Source organism: Phaenicophaeus curvirostris, chromosome Z (genome assembly GCF_032191515.1).
Source record: "Phaenicophaeus curvirostris isolate KB17595 chromosome Z, BPBGC_Pcur_1.0, whole genome shotgun sequence".
Taxonomy (NCBI): Eukaryota; Metazoa; Chordata; class Aves; order Cuculiformes; family Cuculidae; genus Phaenicophaeus; species Phaenicophaeus curvirostris.
The window spans coordinates 67,413,168-67,436,802 of record NC_091431.1 but is presented as its reverse complement, the minus strand read 5'-3'; the positions used below and the strand labels follow the sequence as shown (position 1 = coordinate 67,436,802).

Here is a 23,635-nt window from a genome sequence, read left to right as displayed (position 1 = left end):
AGGCTTTAAGGTCCCTTCCAACCCAAACCATTCTATGACTCTGTGAATAAATCAAGGCTCAGGGGCTCCTGGCACCAACACTCATGGGTCGCCTTTTCCCACTTTCATCTCTTGCTGGACCCTGATACGCAAGGATTAACTTCCACCTGGGGGGCAGCAAAGTCGCTCTATAGGCAACAAAGTGAGTTTGAAGGAAATTTGTTTTTCAAAAAACAGCTCCCATGAGGTGGCAGCTCTGACCACAGGTGTGAGGTGCCTTTGCTGTGAGCGCCGTGGCTCAGTGTCCGGTGCAGCCCTTGTGAAAGGCTGGGAGTGAGTCTCCAGCCTGCAGAAACATTTTTGCCCCAAGGCCCAGGGCAGCACAGTGGCAGCCGAGGTCTGGCCAGCGTCGAAACTGGAGCTGCTGCGAACACCAGCGCCGTTCCTGATGTGCTGCTCAGAGGCAGGGGAGGGCAGGGTGGCTCACCAACTTCTTCCAGGCAAACTGGGTCCCCCCAGGAGCCAAGAGCTGGTGGAAGCGTGACCCTAAGAACAAACACTGGCTGTGGTTGTGATTGTGCCCCTGTGCTCGGCCTTGGCGAGGCTGCATTTAAAATCCTGTGTTCAGTTTTGGGCCTCTCATTGCAAGAAAGACATTGAGGGGCTGGAGCATCCAGAGGACAACGGAACTGGTGAAGGGGCTGGAGAAGGAGTGTTATAAGGAGCGGCTGAGGGAACTGGGGTTGTTCAGAGTAGAGAAAAGGAGGCCAAGGGGAGACCTAATCACTCTCTGTAAATCCCTGAAAGGAGGTTGTAGCAAGGGGGTTGCTGGTCTCTTCTCCCAAATGTCAGGCGATAGCGGGAGAGGAAATGGCCTCAAGCTCCACCAGGAGAGGTTCAGATTGGACATCAGGAATAACTTCTTCCTGAAAGGGTTCTCAGGCACTGGAACAGCTGCCCAGGGCAGCGGTGGAGTCACCATCCCTGGAAGGATTTAAAAGACGGTTAGATGAGGTGCTCAGGGATCTAGCTGAGTAGCAGGCAAGTAGAGCTGGAATCAATGATCTTGGTCTTTTCCAACCAAGCAATCCTATGATTCACAGCAGAAACAGGTTCGGGGTTTTTTTTTTGTTTTTGTTTGTTTAATTGGTTTTTTCTGGTTTTTTTGTTGGTTTCTTTTTTCTTTTCTTTTTCTGTTCTTGAAACAGAACCGCGAAGTGGAAAAAAGCCCCCCCACGTCCTATGTGGACACCTACAGCTTCACATTTACCTACCTCCTCTGCTATATGGAGCCAGGATTCTCCAGATGAGGTTGGCGCAGGAGCCACTCTGAGCCCTCACCACTGACCACACTTCTGGTGGAGGCCATGGACTACACAGGCAAAGCAGGGGTGGGCAGTGCTGCAGCTGTGCTCCCTCCCTCCCTCTGCCCCACAGCGACTCAGGAAAAGCCAAAGGACACCCAAGGCAATGAGATGATGCTATGGCAGTAGTCAGGGTGCTCCCATCCCTGCTGCGGGCACCTGTGAGCTCTCAGCACGGAGCTCCCCTCACCTTCTCACCCTCCCAGCTCAGCCTTTGCTGTCGGAGCAGGTGGGAAGGGACGGGCTTCAAAAGGAAAACTGTTCACAGAGACTATGAGAACACAGACAAATACCATTGGTATGCTCAGGTCTTTATTGGGTGGAGGATGGGCCAAAAGAAATGAAAACTAAAACATTCACTGCACTGGTGCAGGACAAGAAGGACCAGAAGTGGCCTCCATGGTCTTTGTTTTTCAAAAAAGAAAAAAAGTGGGGAAGGACAGGTGAAGTTCCCATTCAGTCGCTCTGTCTTTCCTGGGCAGGGTGGCTCAGGGCAAAAAGAGGTACAAGACACAGCTTATAGTTTTAAGAACCGCTACATCATTTTTTGCCTCTGATGATGCAAATGATGTTCCAGGACACACTGAGCCATCTGAAGTCTCTTGCTAAAGGAACAAACTAGAAGAAAAATAGAAACACCAACAAAAAAAGAAAACCCTGTCTTTTTTTTTTTTTAATTATTCAAAAATTGAAAAATAAAAATGTGAGGCTGCTGCAGCTCAGGCCACAGCTCAGGGTCGCAGTGACCAAAATGCCAATAAGAGTTCACCTTCCACAGCCAGAGGGAAGGGGGAGATGAAGGAGAGGGGAAGATTCACAAAACCTTTCTTTCTTTCTTTTTCCTCTTCAAAGTAACGGCTATACTGGGGGCTGGGAGGAAAAATAAAACAAGATCACACATCTTGACTCTTCTTTTTTGGGGGGCAACGGGATGGGATGGGACGAGACAGGAAAAGCCTCCTTCTTTGCCAAAATTTAGAACTGCATTAAATAAATGGGCTCCAGCGCCAAAAGAAAGAAAAAGAAAAAGGTGCAGTTTGCCTTTGACAGAGTTATAAAGGCTGGAGAGCTTAAGAAAAACAAAACCAAGGAAGGATGCCCTGGCGCAGATGGGAAATGAATAATTACTTTCCCTACAAAGAAAATAAAAAAGCTGCAAGATGCAGAAAACCACATTTAGGTTCTATAACATTTACAAATACATACATAAATATATTACATACAACAGCAACTCAAAGAGGGAGCGGGTGAGTCACACAGAGGATGGCTGGCTGCAGTTCTCCCCGCAAAGATGTTTGGCTGAGCAGTTACTTCTTCTCCTAATAATTCCAGGAATGGGCTTTGACTTTGTTACTTCTTGTCTTTTGTTTTGTTTTGTTTCTTTCCTCCTCTCCTTTCATTCTCTCCCTCCTCCCCAGTTTCGATTTAGTTTGTCCAGTATGGAGAAGTGCCATAGGTGGTTTTGGTAGCCTGAGACTTTTGCTGCATGGTACTGGGCTGGTTGCGTTGGCCAGATCCACCCTAGAAAGAGGAAGGGAAGGACACACGGGCATCAGCATTTCCAACAGGATGAGCCCATCTGAACCCCACAAGAAGAGCTGGCACCCCCAGGTACAGCTCTTCCTCACAGGAGAAAAGATCACAGAATCATCAGGCTGGAAAAGACCCACTGCATCATCGAGTCCAACCATTCCTATAAATCACTAAACCATGTCCCTCAGCACCTCATCCACATGTGCCTTCAACACCTCCAGGGAAGGTGACTCAACCACCTCCCTGGGTAGCCTGTTCCAGTGTCCAATTACTCTTTCCATGAAAATTTTTTTTCTAATGTCCAGCCTTAACCTCCCCTGGTGGAGCTTGAGGCCATTCCCTCTTGTCCTGTCCCCTATCACTTGGGAGAAGAGCCCAGCACCCTCCTCTCCACAACCTCCTTCTAGGTAGTTGTAGAGAGCAGTGAGGTCTCCCCTCAGACTCCTTTTCTCCAGGCTAAACAGCCCCAGCTCTCTCTGCCGTTCCTCATAAGGCCTGTTCTCCAGCCCCTTCACCAGCTTCGTTGCTCTTCTCTGGACTCGCTCCAGAGCCTCAACATCCTTCTTGTGGTGAGGGGCCCAGAACTGAACACAGGATTCGAGGAGCGGTCTCACCAGGGCCAAGTACAGAGGGAGAATAACCTCCCTGGACCTGCTGGTCACGCCGTTTCTGATACAAGCCAAGATGCCATTGGCCTTCTTGGCCACCTGGGCCACTGCTGGCTCATGCTCAGTCGCTGTCAACCAACACCCCCAGGTCCCTCCCCTCCAGGCAGCTTTGCAGCCAGACTTCCTCTAGTCTGTAGCTGCACAGGGTTGTTGTGCCCCAAGTGCAGGACCCGGCATTTGGCCTTGTTAAACCTCATCCCATTGGACTCAGCCCAGTGCTCCAGCCTGTTCAGATCCCTTTGGAGCCTTCTGACCCTCTAGCAGATTGACACTTCCACCCAGCTTAGTACCGTCCCTTGCTGAACTCCGTGAGGTTCCCTCCCCAAGCTGGTCAATGGCATCGAGTCTGTCAGTCTGCAATCCCCGTCACAGCCCTTTCCCAACGAGCAAAGAGAGAACCAGAAGGAAGCAAAAACCCCCAAGAACCTGCTGGGATGCAGGCGGGGGCGGCTCTGCCCTCTGCTGTGCTGCAGGGGCATAAGGAGACTCACCTGCCCATCTTGCTGCAGATGGTGATGCAGCATCTGGGAATGAGGCTGCTGATGCGCAGGCAGGATATGGAGGAACGGGGCTGGAGCATAACCCGGGGCAGCACCAGGATTCAAGGGCCCAGTCGATCCAAGAGCAGAGGGCAGGTTGAAAGGAGGCGGCGTGCCAGCATGGAATCCCTGCTTGTCAAACGTCTGCACAGGAGATGAGGAGGACAGCATCAGAATGGTCCGAGCAGCTGTGTGGTGACCAGACCAGAACAAGAGTGGCCTGGACGCACACCACTTGTACCTTCCACTGACCCCAAGTCACATCGAACACCTGGGAGCACTTCAGTAGATGAGTTTCAGCTCCTGTTCTCACCCATATTTCTGCACTAACACCTCTAACATTTTATTTTTATTTCCATGGCTACTGTGCTCCTTTTCCCCTGACCTCTTTTTACTCAGTGGGATATGGCATGGCAGCAGCTGCCTGAAATCAGGGGTTCACGGGGTTCAGTCTAGAATTGCTCGACCCAGGGAAGCCCAACAAAACTGCAAAAAGAACTCACAATAAGATCTTCCACTCCTGGACAAAGCTTGACTCCAAACACTAAAGTGTGCAGTTGGAACTGGCTTCCTTCCTGCACGCACGGATCATAGCCAGACACAGATTCCTTGGGCTGTGGGGGCAAGGAGGAGAAAAAGGAACCCACTGCACACCACAGCTTCTCAAAGTGCTTTCGGCTCTTTCTGGGGATCTGAACGCTGAGCAACAGCCACAGGAGAGTGTGGGACAGGGACCCTCGGTGTCAGGGGCGGTCACTACTGACTGGCATCTCTGGTAAAAAGCAAACGGCCTCTCAACTTGCCTGCTTCAGGGGCTATTTTGAATAAAAACACAAGCACCATCACATTTCCTTTGCAGCCAGGACACAGCAGGCAGCGTGTGGCAGTGTGGAGTGTCTGCACCCGCAGCTGCCGTCAGGAGCTGACACGGCAGAGCGGTGGGACAGAGGGTGAGACTCCGCTCCAACAGCAAACAGAGCCAGCATAAGAAATGCCATGGGCTGCTGACCCTGAGACCAGAGCAGGAACCCTCAGGCCATGAGGGAGGAGGGTCCAGCATTGCTCACCTGAGTCTTGTTATAGACTGAGCCACTGATATCAGGCACACCTGTGTTAGTTGAGGTCACAGAAACACCTGGAAAACAGAAAAGCCACTAACAATGAGAAAGTCAACCACCACCCAGCATGAGCCCTGTGCTCTGCTCTGGGCACCTCCAGCAGCCTCAGTGGATGCCCCTTCATCCACAAGTCCTGCTGCTGGTGCTGGCCAGACCAGTAGGGTTCTCTGTGCTCTCGGACCCATGGCACTCCACACAGGAACAGAAGAAAGCACTTGGTCTCACTGCAAAGTGGGAAACCAGCCCGCTGGGATAAATTCACCCACAACCCACTGGTTACCTTGTGGATTCAAATGAACCTAGGCAGCTGCTGGCTGAACCAAACACTTACTTAAGCTCACAGAAAAGCCAGCTTTCCCCTAGGATTACAGATGCATTTGGCTCTACTGCAGCATTCAAGAGCTTTCCAGTAGTGAGCTGAGTGATGAGACTCACATCTGCTACATATTTCGGCCCTCGCCCTTTCACATCCTGCAGAAAGGTGAGGTTTGTGATGTTCCCCTGCCCCCAGAGAACTAATACCACTGATTCACGCTGGCTTCCATCTGGACCAGATGGTGCCACGACAGCTTTAGGAACACTCACTTACCAATGAGGTAACAATCAAACCAGCTACTTATTCACAGTCTTTATAAGACAGGCTTTAATCATTTAACCAGGATCAGAATGGAACCAGTGGGTCCTTTGGCATTTGAATCAGAGAACTGGACTCAGAGGGTGTGCACTGCTCTAAGGTTGTTCCCTTCCTTGGATATTGCTCCTCCACAGAGGAGAATGTAATCAGCTCTTGGCTGAAGACAGTCCAGTTGGTGTTTTGAACACACAGCAAATGCTTGGTGTTTGCTCAAGCCCAAGGATGCGCTAGTTAGTGCCAAGCAGTTCAGTATACACGTCTAAATCTACCCAGCATGAACAGAATAAAGCTTTCATGTAAGCTGTATAAATTCTTCAGCCTTTACAGTCACAATGGAAAGATTTCCAGCCACGAAACAATGCAGTGAGCTACAGGGTGTATGGACAGCAGCTGAAACAACAGTCCTGAGATGTGTGAACTGCCCTGCTCACTCCTAACACAAGGCTGCCTCAGGTGACTATCGATAAACTCAAAATCTAGTTATCATTTGACAGAGGACCACTTCAGCAGCACCATCGAACATTGCATTCAGTGCTGCAGGACCACTATTATTCAGCAAAGAAAACTTAGGCAGAAGAAACAGCTCACTGTTTCTCCCACATGTAATTGTGGACAAAACTGCACATCAGCTACACAAACCTTTATGTGAAGTTCAGCCATGAGGTTTAGAAGGAATACTTGGACCATTAAAAAAAGCATTTTGTACACGGGAGATGGAGAAACAGCTTGGATTGAGACGCTGTTTAGAGCTGGCTGCTGTGTGAACTGCACAGCACTGGCAACACTGGGAGTTTGCCCTACTAAACCCAACTGAAAAAAAACCTCAAGTCTTATGTGTTACCTTTCCCAGGTCCAGTGCCAGCAGATTTGTTTTGTGCTTGAGATGACCCACTGTAGCCTCCTTTGCTGTAATCTCCAGCTGCCGTTCCCTGCGTTAAGTCATCATAGCCTGCCGGTGTGTACAAGACAAGGTGTTAGAGTGTGCAAGCAGCTCTGCAGACGCTGACACAGAAAGCACGCGGGCGAGCATACCTGCACCATAGCCATGTTGCCCGTAGCCACTCGCTTGCTGGAAAGGAGTCGAGGTGGTGTTCAAGTTGACTCCGTGCTGTTTAGCAGATGCTGGAGGTACCTGGACAAAGGAAGGAAACAAAAGGCACTGTTAACTGGGGAACAGCATGGAAAACACAAGCTCCCTCTGCCGTCTAGTAGGGAAGGTACCTACACTTCACGTGGGAAATTTAATTGGAGTTGGGGGCACTGGAGTGGCATGGGACACAGCACTAGTGCTTCCAGCAGTAACTTGCTGCAGTGGCTTTGTGCAAGCCCCAGGTTTTCTGCTAGAGCCACCCCCTGAATTGCAGTGCAACTCTAGTTCAGAACAGGCTGTGCATTTCTTTCAGACACTGACTGTAAACAGCAAATCCTTACCCACAAGCCCAAGAAGGAGCAACCACAGTGCTCTTCCTCCAAAATCAAATGAAACAACTCCTCCCTGACGCTACTTCATAAAACACAGTCCTACAGGGCCCTAAAATAGACTCATCTACCCTTGTGCCTGCAGTATCACCTCTTCCCAAATAACTTTATTCCTCCTGAGACTACCAGCCGCTGGCTTTCTGACTGACTAGGGTTCTCCTCCATCCTGAAAAGGATTTCCTAGGCACTCCCAGTTCGCTGACTCAGCTTTGGGTCTTCCCTTTATTCTCCAGAGAAAGTAAGGGCTTTCAGGAACACTGAATCCACAAGCTGCAGCTGTTGGCTATTTACAGCAATCTGTGCAGGACTCCACAAGCCTTTAAATTTCCCGTTTTCTTGGTGAAGGGATAGCAGCTATTTTCTGACAGTTGCATGTTTTTGGAAATCTTTTGCAGGATAAATGATCAGAGGGATGAAACATCTCTCCTATGAAGAAACACTGAGAAGAGCAGGGATTGTTAAGCCTGGAGAGGAAAAGGCTCCAGGGAGACCTTGCTCCAGCCTTACAGTACTTAAACAGGACTGCTAAGAAAGACTGGGACACATTTTCTACCAATCCTTGTAGTGACAGGACAAACGCAATGGTTTTAAACTGAAAGACGGTTGGTTTAGATTGGCCATAAGGAAGCAATGTTTTAAGGCAAGGGTGATGAGGCACTGGCACGGGTTGCCCAGAGAAACTGTTGATGCCCCATCCCAAGTTCAAAGCCATGCTGGATGAGGCTTTGAGCAACCCAATCCAGTGGAAGGCGTCCCTTCCCATAGTACAGGGCTTGGAATTGCATGACCTTTAATACCCCTTCCAACTCAAACCACCTTGTGATTTCAAGATATAGGAGGTTTGGACTGGAGAGAGCAAAACCAGAGAGACCCGAAGGGACGGTTACGGTTTAGGCTGTCACACTTACAAACATGGTTGGCCCATACTGGAATGCACTGGGTACACCAGGCACACCAGCGTAATAAGGTAACCCAGTGTAGCTGTACGCCGGGGGCAGGGTCGGGTTGAGGAAGGGCTGCTGAGTCGTGTGGTGAGTCTGCGTCTGGTTCTGCTGTGGCTGGGCCAGCGTGGTCGCAGGAGCAGGGGAGGTGGAATCCCCACGGCCAAATTTTGTAACGTCACCTGCAAAAGAAAGAACCTATCAGAAAAGCTATCAAAGCTACTCCAAAAGTGGAGAATTCAAAGGATTTAAATCCTCTGAATACAAGCAGACAACAACACAAGACAGCACATCCTACACTAGAAAGCCTGCAGTTATTCACAGGAAGAGCTCTCCTGATCTCTTTTCCTGACAGTCACAGGGACACTGGCTATTCACGGCACAGAACCCTGTGCCATGGCCAATCCATTGACGAAATGCAGATGCCAATACTTACCTATCTCATAGAGTTCGAGCAGATTCATTAATATCAAATCATTGCAATAACACATGCTAAAAGCAGAAGTATGGTAAGTAGCCAAAGAGCAAATGGTTGTTGTTGTGTTAAAGCGTGACTCTCTTGGAGGTTAAACTGATTAGCTAAGCTCCATGGGCTGAAAGCAAGTTAGGATTTACAGGCAGCAATGGGCCTGTTTCTGTCAATGTCTGTTTATTTGTCAAACATGAATGGTTAGATGTCCAGTTCCTCACACCACCAAAGTTCTGGAGACAGTAGCTGAAGGCCAGGAAAGCAAGGCTTGCATCGTGGGCCACCTTATTGAAGAAGTAGGAAGGGAAATTCAGTTATTAACCCAAAAGCAGCCTCCTGACGGAAGTGATTATGAAGCAGAAAACTCCTGAACACTTGCATTCTCTGGAAGCCTTCAGAGCAGCATGTTCACATGTTCTTTAGGGAGATGGCACATATCAATCACACCTATCTCGTTCCCAAACACTACTCCTTTATGTTGGTTACCAAGAAGTATGACAACACTTAATACTATATAGGAATTATAACACCTATGGCTACAGTTTTAAGCTGTAATTAGATGGCAGTGGAAGAAAACCACAGGTTGAAAATCCTGGATGGCATTAATGTCACATTTACAACGTGAAACTGCAGATGAAAGGCAGGAATGAGGAAGGGCCTCCCAGGCCACATGCTTTGGGGAACAAAGTCCATTATATCTGGGGAGGGTGAGGGAAAGCCTATTATATGCAGCTCCTGCTGGGAACATAAGAGTGCTAAAACAACAGTAACAAAGTATGGGGAGCTGCTGAGGAACCCTGCTCAAGTGCCAAAATAAGGAAAGCAAACCAGCTGCGTTTCAAGAAGAACTGCTAAGCTATGGAATATTTTTCAAGCACCTGTATGTGCTTGGAAGGGCACTACATGACACTGCCTTTTACATTTGTAATAATTCTGCACTCAAAGGCTACCCAACTCTGACCCAGAAGTTGTCATCTATGAATTACTGACCAAAACCATGAAGAAGCATCAGTGTCAAGGCTGAGAGGGACATGCTTGCTTTTGTTTGACTGTTTGGACCAATGGGTTTAACTGCTTACAGAAGAGAAAAACAATTGCTTGTCCAGCAACACCAGGATGACCTGCACTTAGAAACCAGCACATCTTGCTTATCCTCGCCTCTAAATAGCACTCACCTGAGTAGGGGTTGTTAGCAAGGCTCCCTTCTCTGCCCGTCAAAGTTGCAGGAGCAGGGAATGTAATTCCATAGTAATCCTTGGAAAAAGACAACAAGGTTTATTAATAGCTGAAGTGGTAACAGAGGTGCATAGGTCTTAAGAACCCCGTATTACACACATAAGAAAATTTAAAAAGGAAGAACTAAAGGAAGTTTGTGGTTAAAAGAAGCTGACCTCATCACTTACGGCAGAGCCAAAGTGTTACTTGGACCTTCAACTTCAAAATAAAGCCACTTTATAGGCATTTCTAATATTTTATACAAATACTTAATCTCCTAACGAAAAGTTAAAGGCAATGAATAAATGCCTTCCCCTCACAACCCTCAGTTCTGAGCAGTCACCTTTCAGTGAGACTGTACTTAGGAGAGCAACAGGTTATCAGAAGCCAAAGACCTGGGGACAGGCCAGGACCGTAACTGCAATGTGGATGTGACCTAAAAGGCTTTAAACATCTACCATGCCCTGTTTTCTAAAAATGGAAACATCAGCTAGGAAAACAGCACAAACATTAAAGCGGGGGGCAAAAGGGAGAAAAATATTAATACTTGATGACTGGAAAATCTTTGCACATGCAAGAGAACTGGGTGATCAGGCCCAGGCAACACGGGTCCATGAAAGGCAGGTCTTGCCAAACTAACCTGATTGCCTTCTATGACAAAGTGACTCGGCTGCTGGATGAGGGAAAGGCTGTGCATGTATCTTCCTGGACTTCAGTAAAGCCTTTGACACAGTTTCTCACACCATTCTGCTTCGGAAACTGTCATCTCTAGCCTGGACAGGCAAAGGCCCTCTTGGTTGGAAAACTGGTTGGCTGGCCGGGCCCAGAGAGTGGTGGGAAATGGAGTTAAATCCAGCTGGAGGCCAGTGACAAGTGGGGTTCCCCAGGGCTCAGTGCTGGGTCCAGCCCTGTTCAATGTCTTTATCAATGACCTGGATGAAGGCATTGAGGGCACCCTTAGCAAGTTTGCAGATGACACTAAGCTGGGTGGAAGTGTCATTCTGCTGGAGGGTCAGGAGGCTCCAAAGGGATCTGAACAGGCTGGACCGCTGGGCTGAGACCAACGCCATGAGGTTTAACAAGGCCAAATGCCGGGTTCTGCACTTGGGGCACAACAACCCTGTGCAGCTACAGACTAGGAGAAGTCTGGCTGGAAACTGCCTGGAGCAGAGGGACCTGGGGGTGTTGGTTGACAGCGACTGAACATGAGCCAGCAGGGGCCCAGGTGGCCAAGAAGGCCAATGGCATCTTGGCTTGGATCAGAAATGGCGTGACCAGCAGGTCCAGGGAGGTTATTCTCCCTCTGTACTCAGCACTGGTGAGACCACTCCTCGAATTCTGTGTTCAGTTCTGGGCCCCTCACCACAAGAAGGATGTTGAGGCTCTGGAGCGAGTCCAGAGAAGAGCAACAATGCTGGTGAGGGGGCTGGAGAACAGGCCTTATGAGGAACGGCTGAAAGAGCTGGGGTTGTTTCGCCTGGAGAAGAGGAGGCTGAGGGGAGACCTCATTGCTCTCTACAACTACCTGAAAGGAGCTTGTGGATAGGAGGGAGCTTGTCTCTTCTCCCAAATGACAGGGGACAGGACAAGAGGGAATGGCCTCAAGCTCCACCAGGGGAGGTTTAGGCTGGACATTAGAAAAAAATTTTTCATGGAAAGGGTCATTGCGCACTGGAACAGGCTGCCCATGGAAGTGATGGAGTCACCATCCCTGGAGATATTTAAAAGATGGGTGGATGAGATGCTGAGGGGCAGAGTTTAGTGATTGACAGGAACCGTTGCACTCTATGATCCTGGGGTTTTTGTCCAACCTAGTGATTCTGTGAAAATGTATTTAAGTGTGTTAAAGGAGACCTCAGATCAGGTCTCCAAAAAGAAGTGTGTAAGACAATCCATCAGGGTGTACAAATAAAGTGGTTATGGTACCATTAACAAATAAAACTTTTGAAATCTAAAAACAGTGTGTTTGTTTAACCTCTCTCTCACCTTTTTTTAGTTTTGATTTGTTGTGTAGGTTTTGTAACATACATATTAGTACAGTAGCTTATGTATATAATTTAGAAATAAAAACATACTGGTGGCAAGTGCTCACACATTTTTTACTGATGAAAAAAAGGAGGAGACCACTGCCTTATATCATTCTTCTACGTCCTCTATTGGAAGGTAAGACAGTCCTTATCCTTGAAAGCTCACACTCCAAGTTGACAGGACATGCCAGCAAAACTGAAGTTGCATTTTGCCTTTAGTTTGGGAGAGAAAAAGTTTGGCCTTCCCTCTTTGGGTGAGCTCCACATGTGGGGCTCTCACTCTACTAAGTGTTTTGCCTCTTAAGTCTCATGGTTTACTCTTCACCACCTCCAATCTGTCAAGAGCTAATGCTTTAACTGCTAACACAGCCATTTCCAAACATTCTCCAACACTGGAAAACCATCCTCCTTTCTTGATACCACTCTCTGCAAATTCCAGAGCACCTCAAATGCTTTCTGTGAGTTGACAGCATCCTCCACATTGCTCCATTTCTGTGCATCACTGTTTCCTACAACAAATCATCCATCACCAAACATGAAATAATCCAGTAAAGATTTAGCATTGCAGGTGCTTTCTGTAACCTGAAATGGTGCCATATTTCATTCTTTACTTCCCAGATAATTCCATATTACCAACTCCGGCACAAATCACTTAAGCTTAAACACTTAAACATCAAAAGTCTCAGCCGGATTTTCAAAAGCAAAGTTCTCATGTCCCTCTGAGGAAAACATCACAAAAAGCAGATTTGCAGAAGACATCTAAAGAGGATTCAGTGGATATGAACTATAAGTGACACACTAGTATTTTCCCCTATATAAACTGGACAAAAAACAACCAAATCTGTGTGAGAACGGTGCTTAAGGATTGCATTTATCCCCACTGCCTCTTAGGTGGGAGAAAACCACATCAGCACAGCATATCCCTATCTAACACACATTTGAAATAAAAACATAGTAAGAAAATATGAGTGCAGGTCAATTATCTTTCCACGCAGAGGAAAACATTGGAAGACATATTCTGTTCTTCAAACAATACAGGTATTTCTCGACCTACAGAAGCTATGTGGGAGAAGGTGCATAAAGTCAAAACTGAAATACCAGGAACAGACTCAAAGTAACATAGAAAAGGACTGGAAAATTTTAAGTGACCTAATGTAATGTAATAGGTTGAAGCTCTACCAAGCAGCTCACTAGGTACCACACACGCTAGGTAAGGCATCCAAGATCTCTGCTGCACAGGCAGCTTGCAACAGGCTGGCAGAAAAGATGGCACAGCCCGGTGTAATACACACAAAAACAATAGCTAACCACAGCGAGAATTTATAGCATCTACACACACAATAAGAGTTGAATTAGAAGAATCCCTTTCCCAAACCACAGGGGAAACCCCAGCTCTCCCCGTGTGGGCAGGCACCAGTACCTCTCGCTGCTGGAAGTTTCCCAGGAAGCACTGACAACTGGCACAAAGACACCACTCACTTTTGCTTTCTAGATGTAAGCAGCCCAGCATCTAAACGGCAAATACTCGCGCCAGCTCCTATCTCCCATGTACCTCGAGGAGACACCAGTACCTCTTGCTGCTGGAAGCATTCTCAGGAAGCAGTGATGACGTACATGTAGGATTTTACCCACTTTCACTTTTTAAATATAAGTGCACCGGCACACCAAAAGCAAATATTCCCACCAGCTCCCATTTCCCATTCTGTTTCCAGTTGCCTAATTACTACAACAAATACAAAGCACATTAAAAACCAAAAACCTAGAAATCACAAACTTTTCATGAATAGTTGTATGAAAAATCCTTCAGGACATGTATGTATTTATTTATGAAAAAGGAGACACCGAGGACAACCCAGGAGGCAGGAGGGATGACAGACAACCCCAAAATTATTCTGTAAGATATTTACAGAGAGAGGAAAAACTCTTCCACCAGCAAAGCTGCAGGTGCTGCAGAAAAAGGAAAAGAGAAAAAAAAAAAAAAAGGAAGAGACTGATAAACTAAACATCTTTGTCAATAAGAAATGAAGGAAAACATGCACCAATTCATATATACAAATAATACCAGAGCTTGAAATAAAGAAAACAGAGAAACATGAAAACAAAACCAAGACAAACAACTCTCAAAAGAGGCAAAAAGGAAACCTGAAATGCATCCCCAGCACAGCTGCCCCAAAAGCCTCTGCTGCTGCGCTTTCACATCTGCCAAACCGTAACACAGGAGCTGGGCTCCCCTCTCACGCCGGCAGCAGCCCTGGGAAAGAACCAGCTCCTCTTCCCCAGGGCAGGGACAGCCTCCTGCTCGTGCTTGGACAAACACAACAAAAGCCCTGAGGAGGAAGCAAACGGAAAGCAAAACAGAAAGTGGGAACAGGGAAATTCTGTCAAGATGATGAAAGGAAAGCCACGGCACCGAATAAATGTGGTCGCCCGACAGCATCCCAAGCACTGTGTCCACCCGCACCCAGCCTCACCAGACACTGGACCAACACCTCTGAGGCTACATCCACAAACCCACTATGCCTGCGCCCCACATCCCACAGGTCCTGCTCCTCCTGACAGCTCTGTACACTGTCCTTGCCTGCCAGCGGCCCCATGATGACACCCTGCCATGGAACAGCCTCCAGCTCCTCCACACCATGGCTCCCAACTCCACCTGCCAGCACCAACAGCCGCCCTTCTTCCCCAACGCCCTCCAACTCAACAACCACCCGCAGCAAGCTGAACATGCCGTCCTCGCCATCCTGCGCAACCTCCTCCACACCTTCAGCAGCAACCGCATCCCGGAGCAATGGGACAACACCGCACGCCACGAACTCCTCAACAGCCTTCAGCACTACATCGAGCACCTCCGGCAATGCCTGCCAGCACACGGGATGCCCTTCAACAAGCACGGGCCCCGCAACCTCATGCTCAGCATCAACAAATACTTCAGGCGCATCCATGACTTCCTGAGCATCCACAACCACAGCGCCTGCGCCTGGGACCACGTCCGCCTCGAAGCTCGCCTCTGCTTCCAACATGTGGACACGCTCTTCCGGCAGATGAAGAGCCAAGCTGCTCCTGCGCTCCACCAAACACCCATCCCCACCCAACGCTAGTGACTCCCGCTGGAGCAGAGGCTGCAGCAGTCCAGGCTGGGATTGCTCAGCACTGCCCACACCTCTTCCAGCCACAAGCCTGCGACAATGGGGAAATGGGCATGATGGTGGCAGGGTCAGGGCCTGCACCTGGCACCATCCATAGACTCATGCTGCAGCTATGCCTTTGCTGAAAAGGGTGGAGGAGGAAATTGCTTTGCTACACACTCCTGGACAGCTGTGAGATGATGGGGATAAGAACAGTATTCATTACTCATGCTGCTACATAACCTGCTCAGACTGCGAGCTCCTTGATGGAGGGGAAGTTCGCCATGGACACTGTGGGACTCTCTCTCCAACAACTATTTATCACAAAACTCAATCTATTTATTAAATTATTTATTTATTTATTTAACTGGCCTTCTTATACATTTACATATTTATTTATTTAATTGCTTGTTGGAAATAAAGACTTTTTGCAAAAAAATGAAAAAAGAAGAGATTGTCATCGTGTGCATACCAGGCATGCAAAGACAGGCGCTCTGCAGGCAGGCAGGGACAAGCTTCCCTCCTGTAGCCCATTCCATTGATGTCTCCTGTTCTGGTTGAAGGCTGCAGACAGCAGGTAAATCTCGGGGACTCACAATGGTCCCTCAAGCCAGCAGGCATCTGTTGCTGATGCTGGACTCTCAGACCACAGGCTTACCCAGAAAACATGCCTGCTCTGCACAGTCCTCCTCTACCACCTCCCACCCCCTCCCTTTCCAGCCCCCTCCCACTGCCAAGTCACAAAAGCCACCTACAAACTACAACCCCATCACAAAGAACCATCCAACAATGCCAGAGCACTGCCTTGGGATCAAGCGGGGTGATAAGGACAAGGTGCACTTCAAAGGGGAAAGGAGAGGACCCGTCAACATCTGTTGAGTTTTGGACAAGAAACAGCCCTCCAATGCTGCCAACCCCACTAAACATCAAAAAGCTTGGAAAAAAAAAAAAAAAGAGGAGATGCCCAAGACTGCTCATTGCTCTCCTATAACCTCCACCACTGGCCCGCTCCTGCCTGTGCTCACATGTAAGCAGCTATAGGAACCTGCCCCACTATATAAGAGCACATGGGCAGGGACACCTTCCACTGGATCAGGCTGCTCATAGCTCCATCCAACCTGGTCGTGAACATCTCCAGGGATGGGTCATCTGTGACTTCTCTGGGCAACTACCCTCAGAAGAAAACATTTCTTCCCAAGATCTACTCTAAATCTCCCCTCTTTCATCTTAAAACCATCATCCCTAGACCCATCCCTGCAATCCCTGGTAAAAAGCCACTCCCCAGCTTTCCTGTAGCCCCTTTAAGTACTGGAAGGTAATTGTAAGGTCTCCCTGGAGCTCTCCCTTCTTCCAGCTCAACAACCCCAACTCTCTCAGCCTGTCCTTGTAAGGGAGGTGCTCCAGCCCTGCCGTCTTCTTCATGGCCTCTTCTGGATTTGCTCCACCACCATCCCTGGAGGTATTTAAAAGATAGGTGGAAGAGGTGCTCAGGGGCACCTCAGGTTTAGTGGTTGATAGGAATGGTTGGACTCGATGATCCTGGAGGTCTTTTCCAACCTAGTGATTCTCTGTCCTTACCATGCTAAGGACCCCAGGACTCCAGACCTGAATGTGGTACTCCAGGTGGGGTCTCATGAGAGTGGAGTAGAGGGGAAGAATCACCTCCCTTGTCCTGCTGGTCACACTTACTTCTGACGCAGCCCAAGATACAGCTGGCTTTATGATCTGCAAGCACATATCGATAGGGATGTTGAGCTTCTCATCCACCAACACATCCAAATCCTCCTCTCCAGGGCAGCTCCCAATCCACTTCTTGCCCTTTCTGCATTTCGGTTTGAGATTGCCCTGACCCAGGTGTAGGATCCTGCAACCTGGCCTTGTTGCACTTCATGAAGTTCAATCAGGCCCACCTCTCCAGCCTGTCCAGGTCCTCAGGATGGTACCCCTTCCCTCCAGCAAGTCAACCACATTACACAGCCCGGCAACGTTGGAAAAATTCTTAAGGATGCTCTGAATCCCACTCAATCTCCACTTGGACACTGAGCTGTTAACCAAATGTCCTTCAGTGTGGTCATCCAGTTAATTCCTTACCAACCAAGTGGGCCATCCACAAAATAACTGTCTCCAAGAGACATTTAAAGACAAGAATGTCGTGTGGGACAGTATCAAATGCTTTGCACAAGACCAGGCCGACAATGAGACCCTGGCGGTATTGGTTGATAGCGACTGAACATGAGCCAGCAGTGGCCCAGGTGGCCAAGAAGCCTAACGGCATCTTGGCTTGGATCAGAAACAGCGTCACCAGTAGGTCCAGGGAGGTTATTCTGCCTCTGGACTCGGCACTGGTGAGACAGAACCTCAAATCCTGTGTTCAGTTCTGGGCCCCTCACCACAAGAAGGATGTTGAGGCTCTGGAACGAGTCCAGAGAAGAGCAACAAAGCTGGTGAAGGGGCTGGAGAACAGGCCTTATGAGGAACGGCTGAGAGAGCTGGGGGTGTTTCGCCTGGAGAAGAGGAGGCTGAGGGGAGACCTCATTGCTCTCTACAACTGCCTGAAAGGAGGTTGTGGAGAGGAGGGTGCTGGCCTCTTCTCCCAAGTGACAGGGGACAGGACAAGAGGGAATGGCCTCAAGCTCCACCAGGGGAGGTTCAGGCTGGACATTAGAAAAAAACTTTTCATGGAAAGGGTCATTGCGCACTGGAACAGGCTGCCCAGGGAGGTGGATGAGTCACCTTCCCTGGAGGTGTTTAAGGGACAGAGGGATGAGATGCTGAGGGACATGGTTTAGTGATTGATAGGAATGGCTGGACTCGATGATCCTGGAGGTCTTTTTCATACCTGGTGATTTTATGAAATTAGTCAGGAAAATAAGGTGTTAGTGAACCCATGTTCAATGGACAGATGATGACAGCCAGAATGAGACCCCCAGGGATTCTACGAAATCCATCATTCCAGTAATCCCCAAAACATAAAAAAAAAGTGATGTATTAAACAAAAACAAAGATGAAAAAAGTACCGAAAGCAAAAAACCACAAACAATTCCGGAGCATTACATAAAGACAAGAAACTTAAGCAGGAAGGGAAATTCAATGAAACACAACAGCTATGACAGCGAGCATGGAAGGAAAGGAAAAACCACAAAAAACCCAAATAAGCAAAAAAACTGCCCAATCTGTCACCACAACTGCACTTTCAAATCTCTGATTGACCAGTACATACATAGTACAACTAAAAGTCTTCTCCCTGAAACAAACTGCCACCAAAGCACAATCCCAGATCCCCTCATGAATAAACCCCGCACACGCACTTCCCCAGGACCCCCACAGGCACCAGACCCAACTCCAAACCACGGGTGGAAACTCGTGGCCACCCCAAAGCCAGAAAGGGAAAGCCGCCCCGACACATAAAGACGCCCGCCCCACAGCGCCCCGAGCACAGCCACCACCCGCACCACCACCCGGCCTCGCCACACGCCTCACCGACACCACCCATGCGGCACCCACACGCCCACCATGCCTGCGCCCCACGCCCCACACCTCCTGCTCCTCCTCGCGGCGCTTCTCCCCACCGCCCTCGCCTGCCACCTCCCACGCGCCCTCCCCGCACGCGGCCTCCACCTCCTCCGCACCATGGCTCCCAACTCCACCTGCCAGCAACAACTGCCGCCCTTCTTCCCCGACGCCTTCCCACACAACCGCCACCCGCAGCACCCCCAGCACAGCGCCCTCGCCATCCTCAGCAACCTCCTCCACACCCTCAGCAGCAACCGCATCCCGCAGCAATGGGACAACCCCGCACGAGACGACCTCCTCAACACCCTCGACCAACACACCCAGCGCCTCCAGCAATGCCTCAAGGACGACTCCATGCTCCTCACGCTCAACGTCAACAGGTACTTCAGGCGCATCCACAGCTTCCTCAACGCCAACAACCACAGCGACTGCGCCTGGCACCACGTCTACCTCGAAGCTCGCCTCTGCTTCCAACACCTCCACAACCTCACCAGCACCACCCACAACTAGAACAACCAACAACAACAACCCCAACGCACACACGCACCTCCAGCCCTCCTTCAGCACGGACTCATCCCCTACCAAACATCCCAACTCACCTCACCCACCTCAAGCGACGCTCCAACAACCGCCCTGCACCCTCACCCTCCAGCGCCTGCTCCTCTCCTCTCCTCACACAACTCCTTCTATTTATTTGGACAATGCCTCCCATCTATTTATTCCCCTATTTATTCCCCACTAAATAAAGACCTCTTGCAAAACGCTTGCCACTGCCTCTCGTCTCCAAGCACACAAAACACCCAGGGGGGCAGCAGCCACGGGCTGATGGTGGGCGCTCAAAGGGTCACAGGCACTGCGGACACATCGGGATGGTGACCCAGACACTAACTGGGTTCCACACGGATCCATCTCAGAGACATTAATGTCTCCATTAATGACCTGGATGCACTGACCAAGTTAGCCAATGACTCAAAATTGAGGGGAGCTGTTGACACTCTTGAGGGCCGGGAGCCTGCAGAGGGATCTGGACAGACTGCAGAGCTGGGCAATCACCAGTCCCATCAAGTTCAACACGGGCAACCACCAGGTTTCCCACCTGGGACCCGGCAGTCCGGGAGCTCCACACAGACTGGGGAGCAAGATGCTGGGGAGCTGCAACCCCGGGTTACGGCCACAAACATCATCACAGGGTTGCAACACCTCTCCTAACAGGAAAACCTGGCACAGCTGGGATTATACAGCCTCCACAACACAAGGCTACAGGAAGACCTTACTGTCCACTTCTCAGTGCTACAAGGGCCTTCTGGGAAGGATGGGGACACACTTCTTCAGAGAGCCTCTAGTGACAGCACCAGGGCAAACAGTTGTAAACCAACACAGGACAGATTCAGAGTAGACAGGACAAAGGCATTTTGTACCACCACAGAGGTGAAACACTGCAGCAGGTTGTCCAGTCAGGTGGTGGATGCCCAATTCCCCAAAACATTCAAGGCCACTTTGGAGGGGAATTTTAGAAATACAACGCAATCCAAGATCACCCTGATCATTGCTGGGCGGCGTTTGGATAGGATTACATTTCATGATCCTTACCAGCACTAACCAGTCCAGGATTCTATCAAGCAGAGACACACCACAGAGGGCTTACACCTGAGGAGATGCATCCCAGAGTCCGGAGGGAACTGGCTGATGTAGTGGCCAAGCCACTCTCTCTGTAGTCTGAAAAGTCACGGCAGTCAGGAGAAGGCCATGGTGACTGGAAGAAGGGCAACGTTGTGCCTGGTTTTTAAAAGGGTAGAAAATACGACCCCGGGAACTACCCACCTAGCAGCCTCCCCTCTGGGCCTGGGGCCACCATGGAACAGATCCTAGGCTAAAGCACATGCAGGACAGGGAGGGGATTCCAGACAGAAACCAGGGCTTCTCCAAGGGACAGTTCTGCCCCAGCAAACTACTGCCTTCCTAGGATGGGGCGCGCACATCAGGGGACACACCAAAAAGCACCAGAGGTCATTCTTCTGGACTTCCAAAGAGCACTTTCAAAAAGCAGCACTTAAGAGCTTCATGTCTGAATGGGAGATCCAGGACAAGTGGTGTCCCTCAGGCTCCCCTACTGGGACTCTGCTGTTTGATATCTTCATCCATGACAGAGACACCGAGATCCAGTGCACCCTCAGCAAATTTGCAGATGACACCAAGCCTGAGTGGTCACGTCAGAAGGATGGGATATCATCCACAGGGACAGGACAAGCTGGAGATTCAAAAAGGCCAAGTGCAACGTCCTACATCTGGGTCAGGGCAACCCCAATTTCAATACAGCATGAAGGAAAATGTGATTGAGAGCAGCCCTGCACAGGAAGACTTAGGGGTGCTGGTTGATGAGAAGCTAGACATGAGCGCTTGCAGCCCACAAGTCCAACCATATCATGGGTGGTATCAAAAGAAGTATGGTCACCCGGACAACTGAGCAGAAGGAGGAAGACTGGGCTCCCATTCTCCTTTTCCTTCTCCCTCAAGCCTTTGCCTGGATTTCCTCCGCTGCAGTATTCACCAACTTCCAGAGTTCAAGGTCCTGAGGGATATGGGACAGGTGACGACTATAGTCAGGACCCTAAATTTCAGAAAAGCAGGATCATAGTTCCTAAAGGAATTACTCGGTAGGACACCATGGGACATGGTCCTTGGGGACAAGGGAGCAGAAAGGAGCTGGTACACATTGAAAGAAGCTTCCCATAAAGCGCAAGAGCACTCAGTCCCTATATGTAGAAAATCAGGGAGGAAAGGCAAGAGACTAGTGTGGATGAGTCAACACCTGCCAGTCCAACTCAAGAAGAGGAGGGAACTGCACAGGGAGTGCAATCAGAGGACTTGGGGGCGCAGGTCTATGAGAGGCTTGACATGGGCCAGCAACATGTGGTCGCAGCCCAGAAGGCCAACCATGTCCTGGGCTGAATCAAAACAAGGGTGACCAGCAGGTCAAGGGAGGGGATTCTGCCCCTCTACTCCTCTCTCGTGAGACCTCATCTGGACTACTGAGTCCAGTTCTGGAATCCTCAACATAAGAATGATATGGAGCTGTTGGAGTCGGTCCCAACGAGGGCTACAAAGATGATCAGAGGGCTGGAGCATCTCCCATACGAGAACAGGCTAAGAGAGGTGGGGTTGTTCAGCCTGAAGAAGAGAAGGCTCCCAGGAGACCTTACAGCAACCTACCAGTATCTGAAGGGACTACAGGAAAGCTGGGGACGGACTGTTCACAAAGACTTGTGGTGATAAGACAAGTGGTAACAGGTATAAAGTGGAGAGGGACAGATTAAGACTAGACATTAGGAAGAACTTCTTCACCGTGAGAGGTGAGGCAATGGCACAGGCTGCCCAGGGAAGCCTGACCTCGTGGGAGGTGTCCCTGCCCATGGCAAGGGGCTTGGAACTAGATGATCTTTAAGGTCCCTTCCAACCCAAACTATTCTAAGATTCTATGACTCTCTCGCTCTACTCTGCACTCGTCCAGCCCCACCTCGTACGCTCGATTGGGCACCACAGGATAAAAAAAGGCGCAAAGCTACTGGAGAGTGTCCAGAGGAGTTGGTGAAGGCTCTAGAGAGGAAGCCAGATGAGGAGCAGCTGAAGTCACTGCGCCTGGTCAGCCTAGGGAAGACGAGACAGAGGACAGACCTCAATGCACTCTACAGCTTCCAATTAAAGGAAGGATAAGACTCTGATGTCTCCACTCTGCCAACCAATGACAGGACTGGAGGACATGGCACGAAGATGGGCAAAGGGAAGATTAGGTCGGATACTAGGAAAAGGATCTTCAGCCAGACAGTGGAGGAGCACAGGAACAGGGAATCCAGGGAAGAAATCACTGCACCAAGCCTGACAATGTTCAACAACCATATGGACCAGGCCCTCACAACGCGTTATGAATTTTGGGGTTCTGTGAAACTACAGCACTTGGGCTGCATGACCCTTCTTGGTTCCTTCCATCACAAGTCAATGGTTAAACCAATGAATCTATAAAACAGATTCTTCCTTAGTCACTTCCTTAGTGGACAAGGTGCTGAGGGACATGGTTTAGTGATTGATGGGAATGGTTGGACTCGATGATCCTGGGGGTCTCTTCCAACCGGGTTATTCTGTGATTCTGTGAGAGTGTCCCTGCAGAGAAGGATTTGGGGGTGCTGGTCGATGAGAAGGATCTTCAGCCAGACGTTCTTCCTTAGTCCTTCTTCAAGCAGGTTGCAATCCTGCCTTTCTGCCCCATCCTCAACACCTCCCAACGCACCACCTGGGGAAGCTCCATCCAGGAACACACACAAGCCTCAAGTGCCCACACCCACACAAAACTCCTCCCGAGCCACCACCACCCCCAGGCCTTCCCTCCACCACGGGGCTCCCCAGCCTCGGCCCACTGACATCACGGCCCCTCCCCACACCAACTCTCAAGGAAAGACCAGCCAAGACGAAACCAAAGGCGAAAGGGAAAGGCAAACGCCCCACGGCCAACACCAGCCACCGCGGACGGAAGAGACACCGGCGCAGGAAGGGAAACTTCAGCCGCAACCCGGAGGCACCCGACAGGGAAACCCTCCCCACCTCCCCACCACTGATGACCACGAGGGCTCTGCCCCAGCCATGCCGCATCCCCCACTCAACCACCACGGCCACCTCCGTGCCCCACACAGCCACCCAAAGCTCCGACATCGCCCTCCCCACGGACACCCCGCACACGCACTTCCCCAGGACCCCCACAGACAACTCCAAACCACGGGCAGAAACTGGCGGCCACCCCGAAGCCAGAAAGGGAAAGCCGCCCCGACACATAAAGACGCCCGCCCCACAGCGCCCCGAGCACAGCCACCACCCGCACCACCACCCGGCCTCGCCACACGCCTCACCGACACCACCCACGCGGCACCCACACGCCCACCATGCCTGCGCCCCACGCCCCACACCTCCTGCTCCTCCTCGCGGCGCTTCTCCCCACCGCCCTCGCCTGCCACCTCCCACGCGCCCTCCCTGCACGCGGCCTCC

General features: G+C 50.1%; 2 protein-coding genes across 7 annotated transcripts in view; one reads left to right on the top strand and one right to left on the bottom strand.

Annotated features, from left to right (window-relative positions):
- Positions 1 to 1,638: 1,638 nt before the first annotated feature.
- UBAP2 (ubiquitin associated protein 2) overlaps positions 1,639 to 23,635 on the bottom strand; it is a 365,909-nt gene continuing 343,912 nt past the window's right edge. For 5 of the 6 annotated variants that reach the window (XM_069880909.1, XM_069880912.1, XM_069880913.1 and 2 more), the window contains exons 22-28: positions 9,900 to 9,978; positions 8,223 to 8,437; positions 6,868 to 6,967; positions 6,677 to 6,784; positions 5,151 to 5,218; positions 4,036 to 4,227; positions 1,639 to 2,864 (exon numbers count right to left, since the gene is read on the bottom strand). In XM_069880909.1, the coding sequence (XP_069737010.1) occupies positions 2,769 to 2,864; positions 4,036 to 4,227; positions 5,151 to 5,218; positions 6,677 to 6,784; positions 6,868 to 6,967; positions 8,223 to 8,437; positions 9,900 to 9,978 (858 nt within the window). In that variant the 3' untranslated portion in view covers positions 1,639 to 2,768. The remainder of the gene's footprint in view (positions 2,865 to 4,035; positions 4,228 to 5,150; positions 5,219 to 6,676; positions 6,785 to 6,867; positions 6,968 to 8,222; positions 8,438 to 9,899; positions 9,979 to 23,635) is intronic. The other variant, XM_069880914.1, reaches the window with a different exon arrangement.
- LOC138733473 (interferon-like) lies at positions 14,483 to 15,169 on the top strand. The gene is given in 1 exon segment (XM_069880661.1): positions 14,483 to 15,169. A coding segment is annotated over 1 exon segment (687 nt).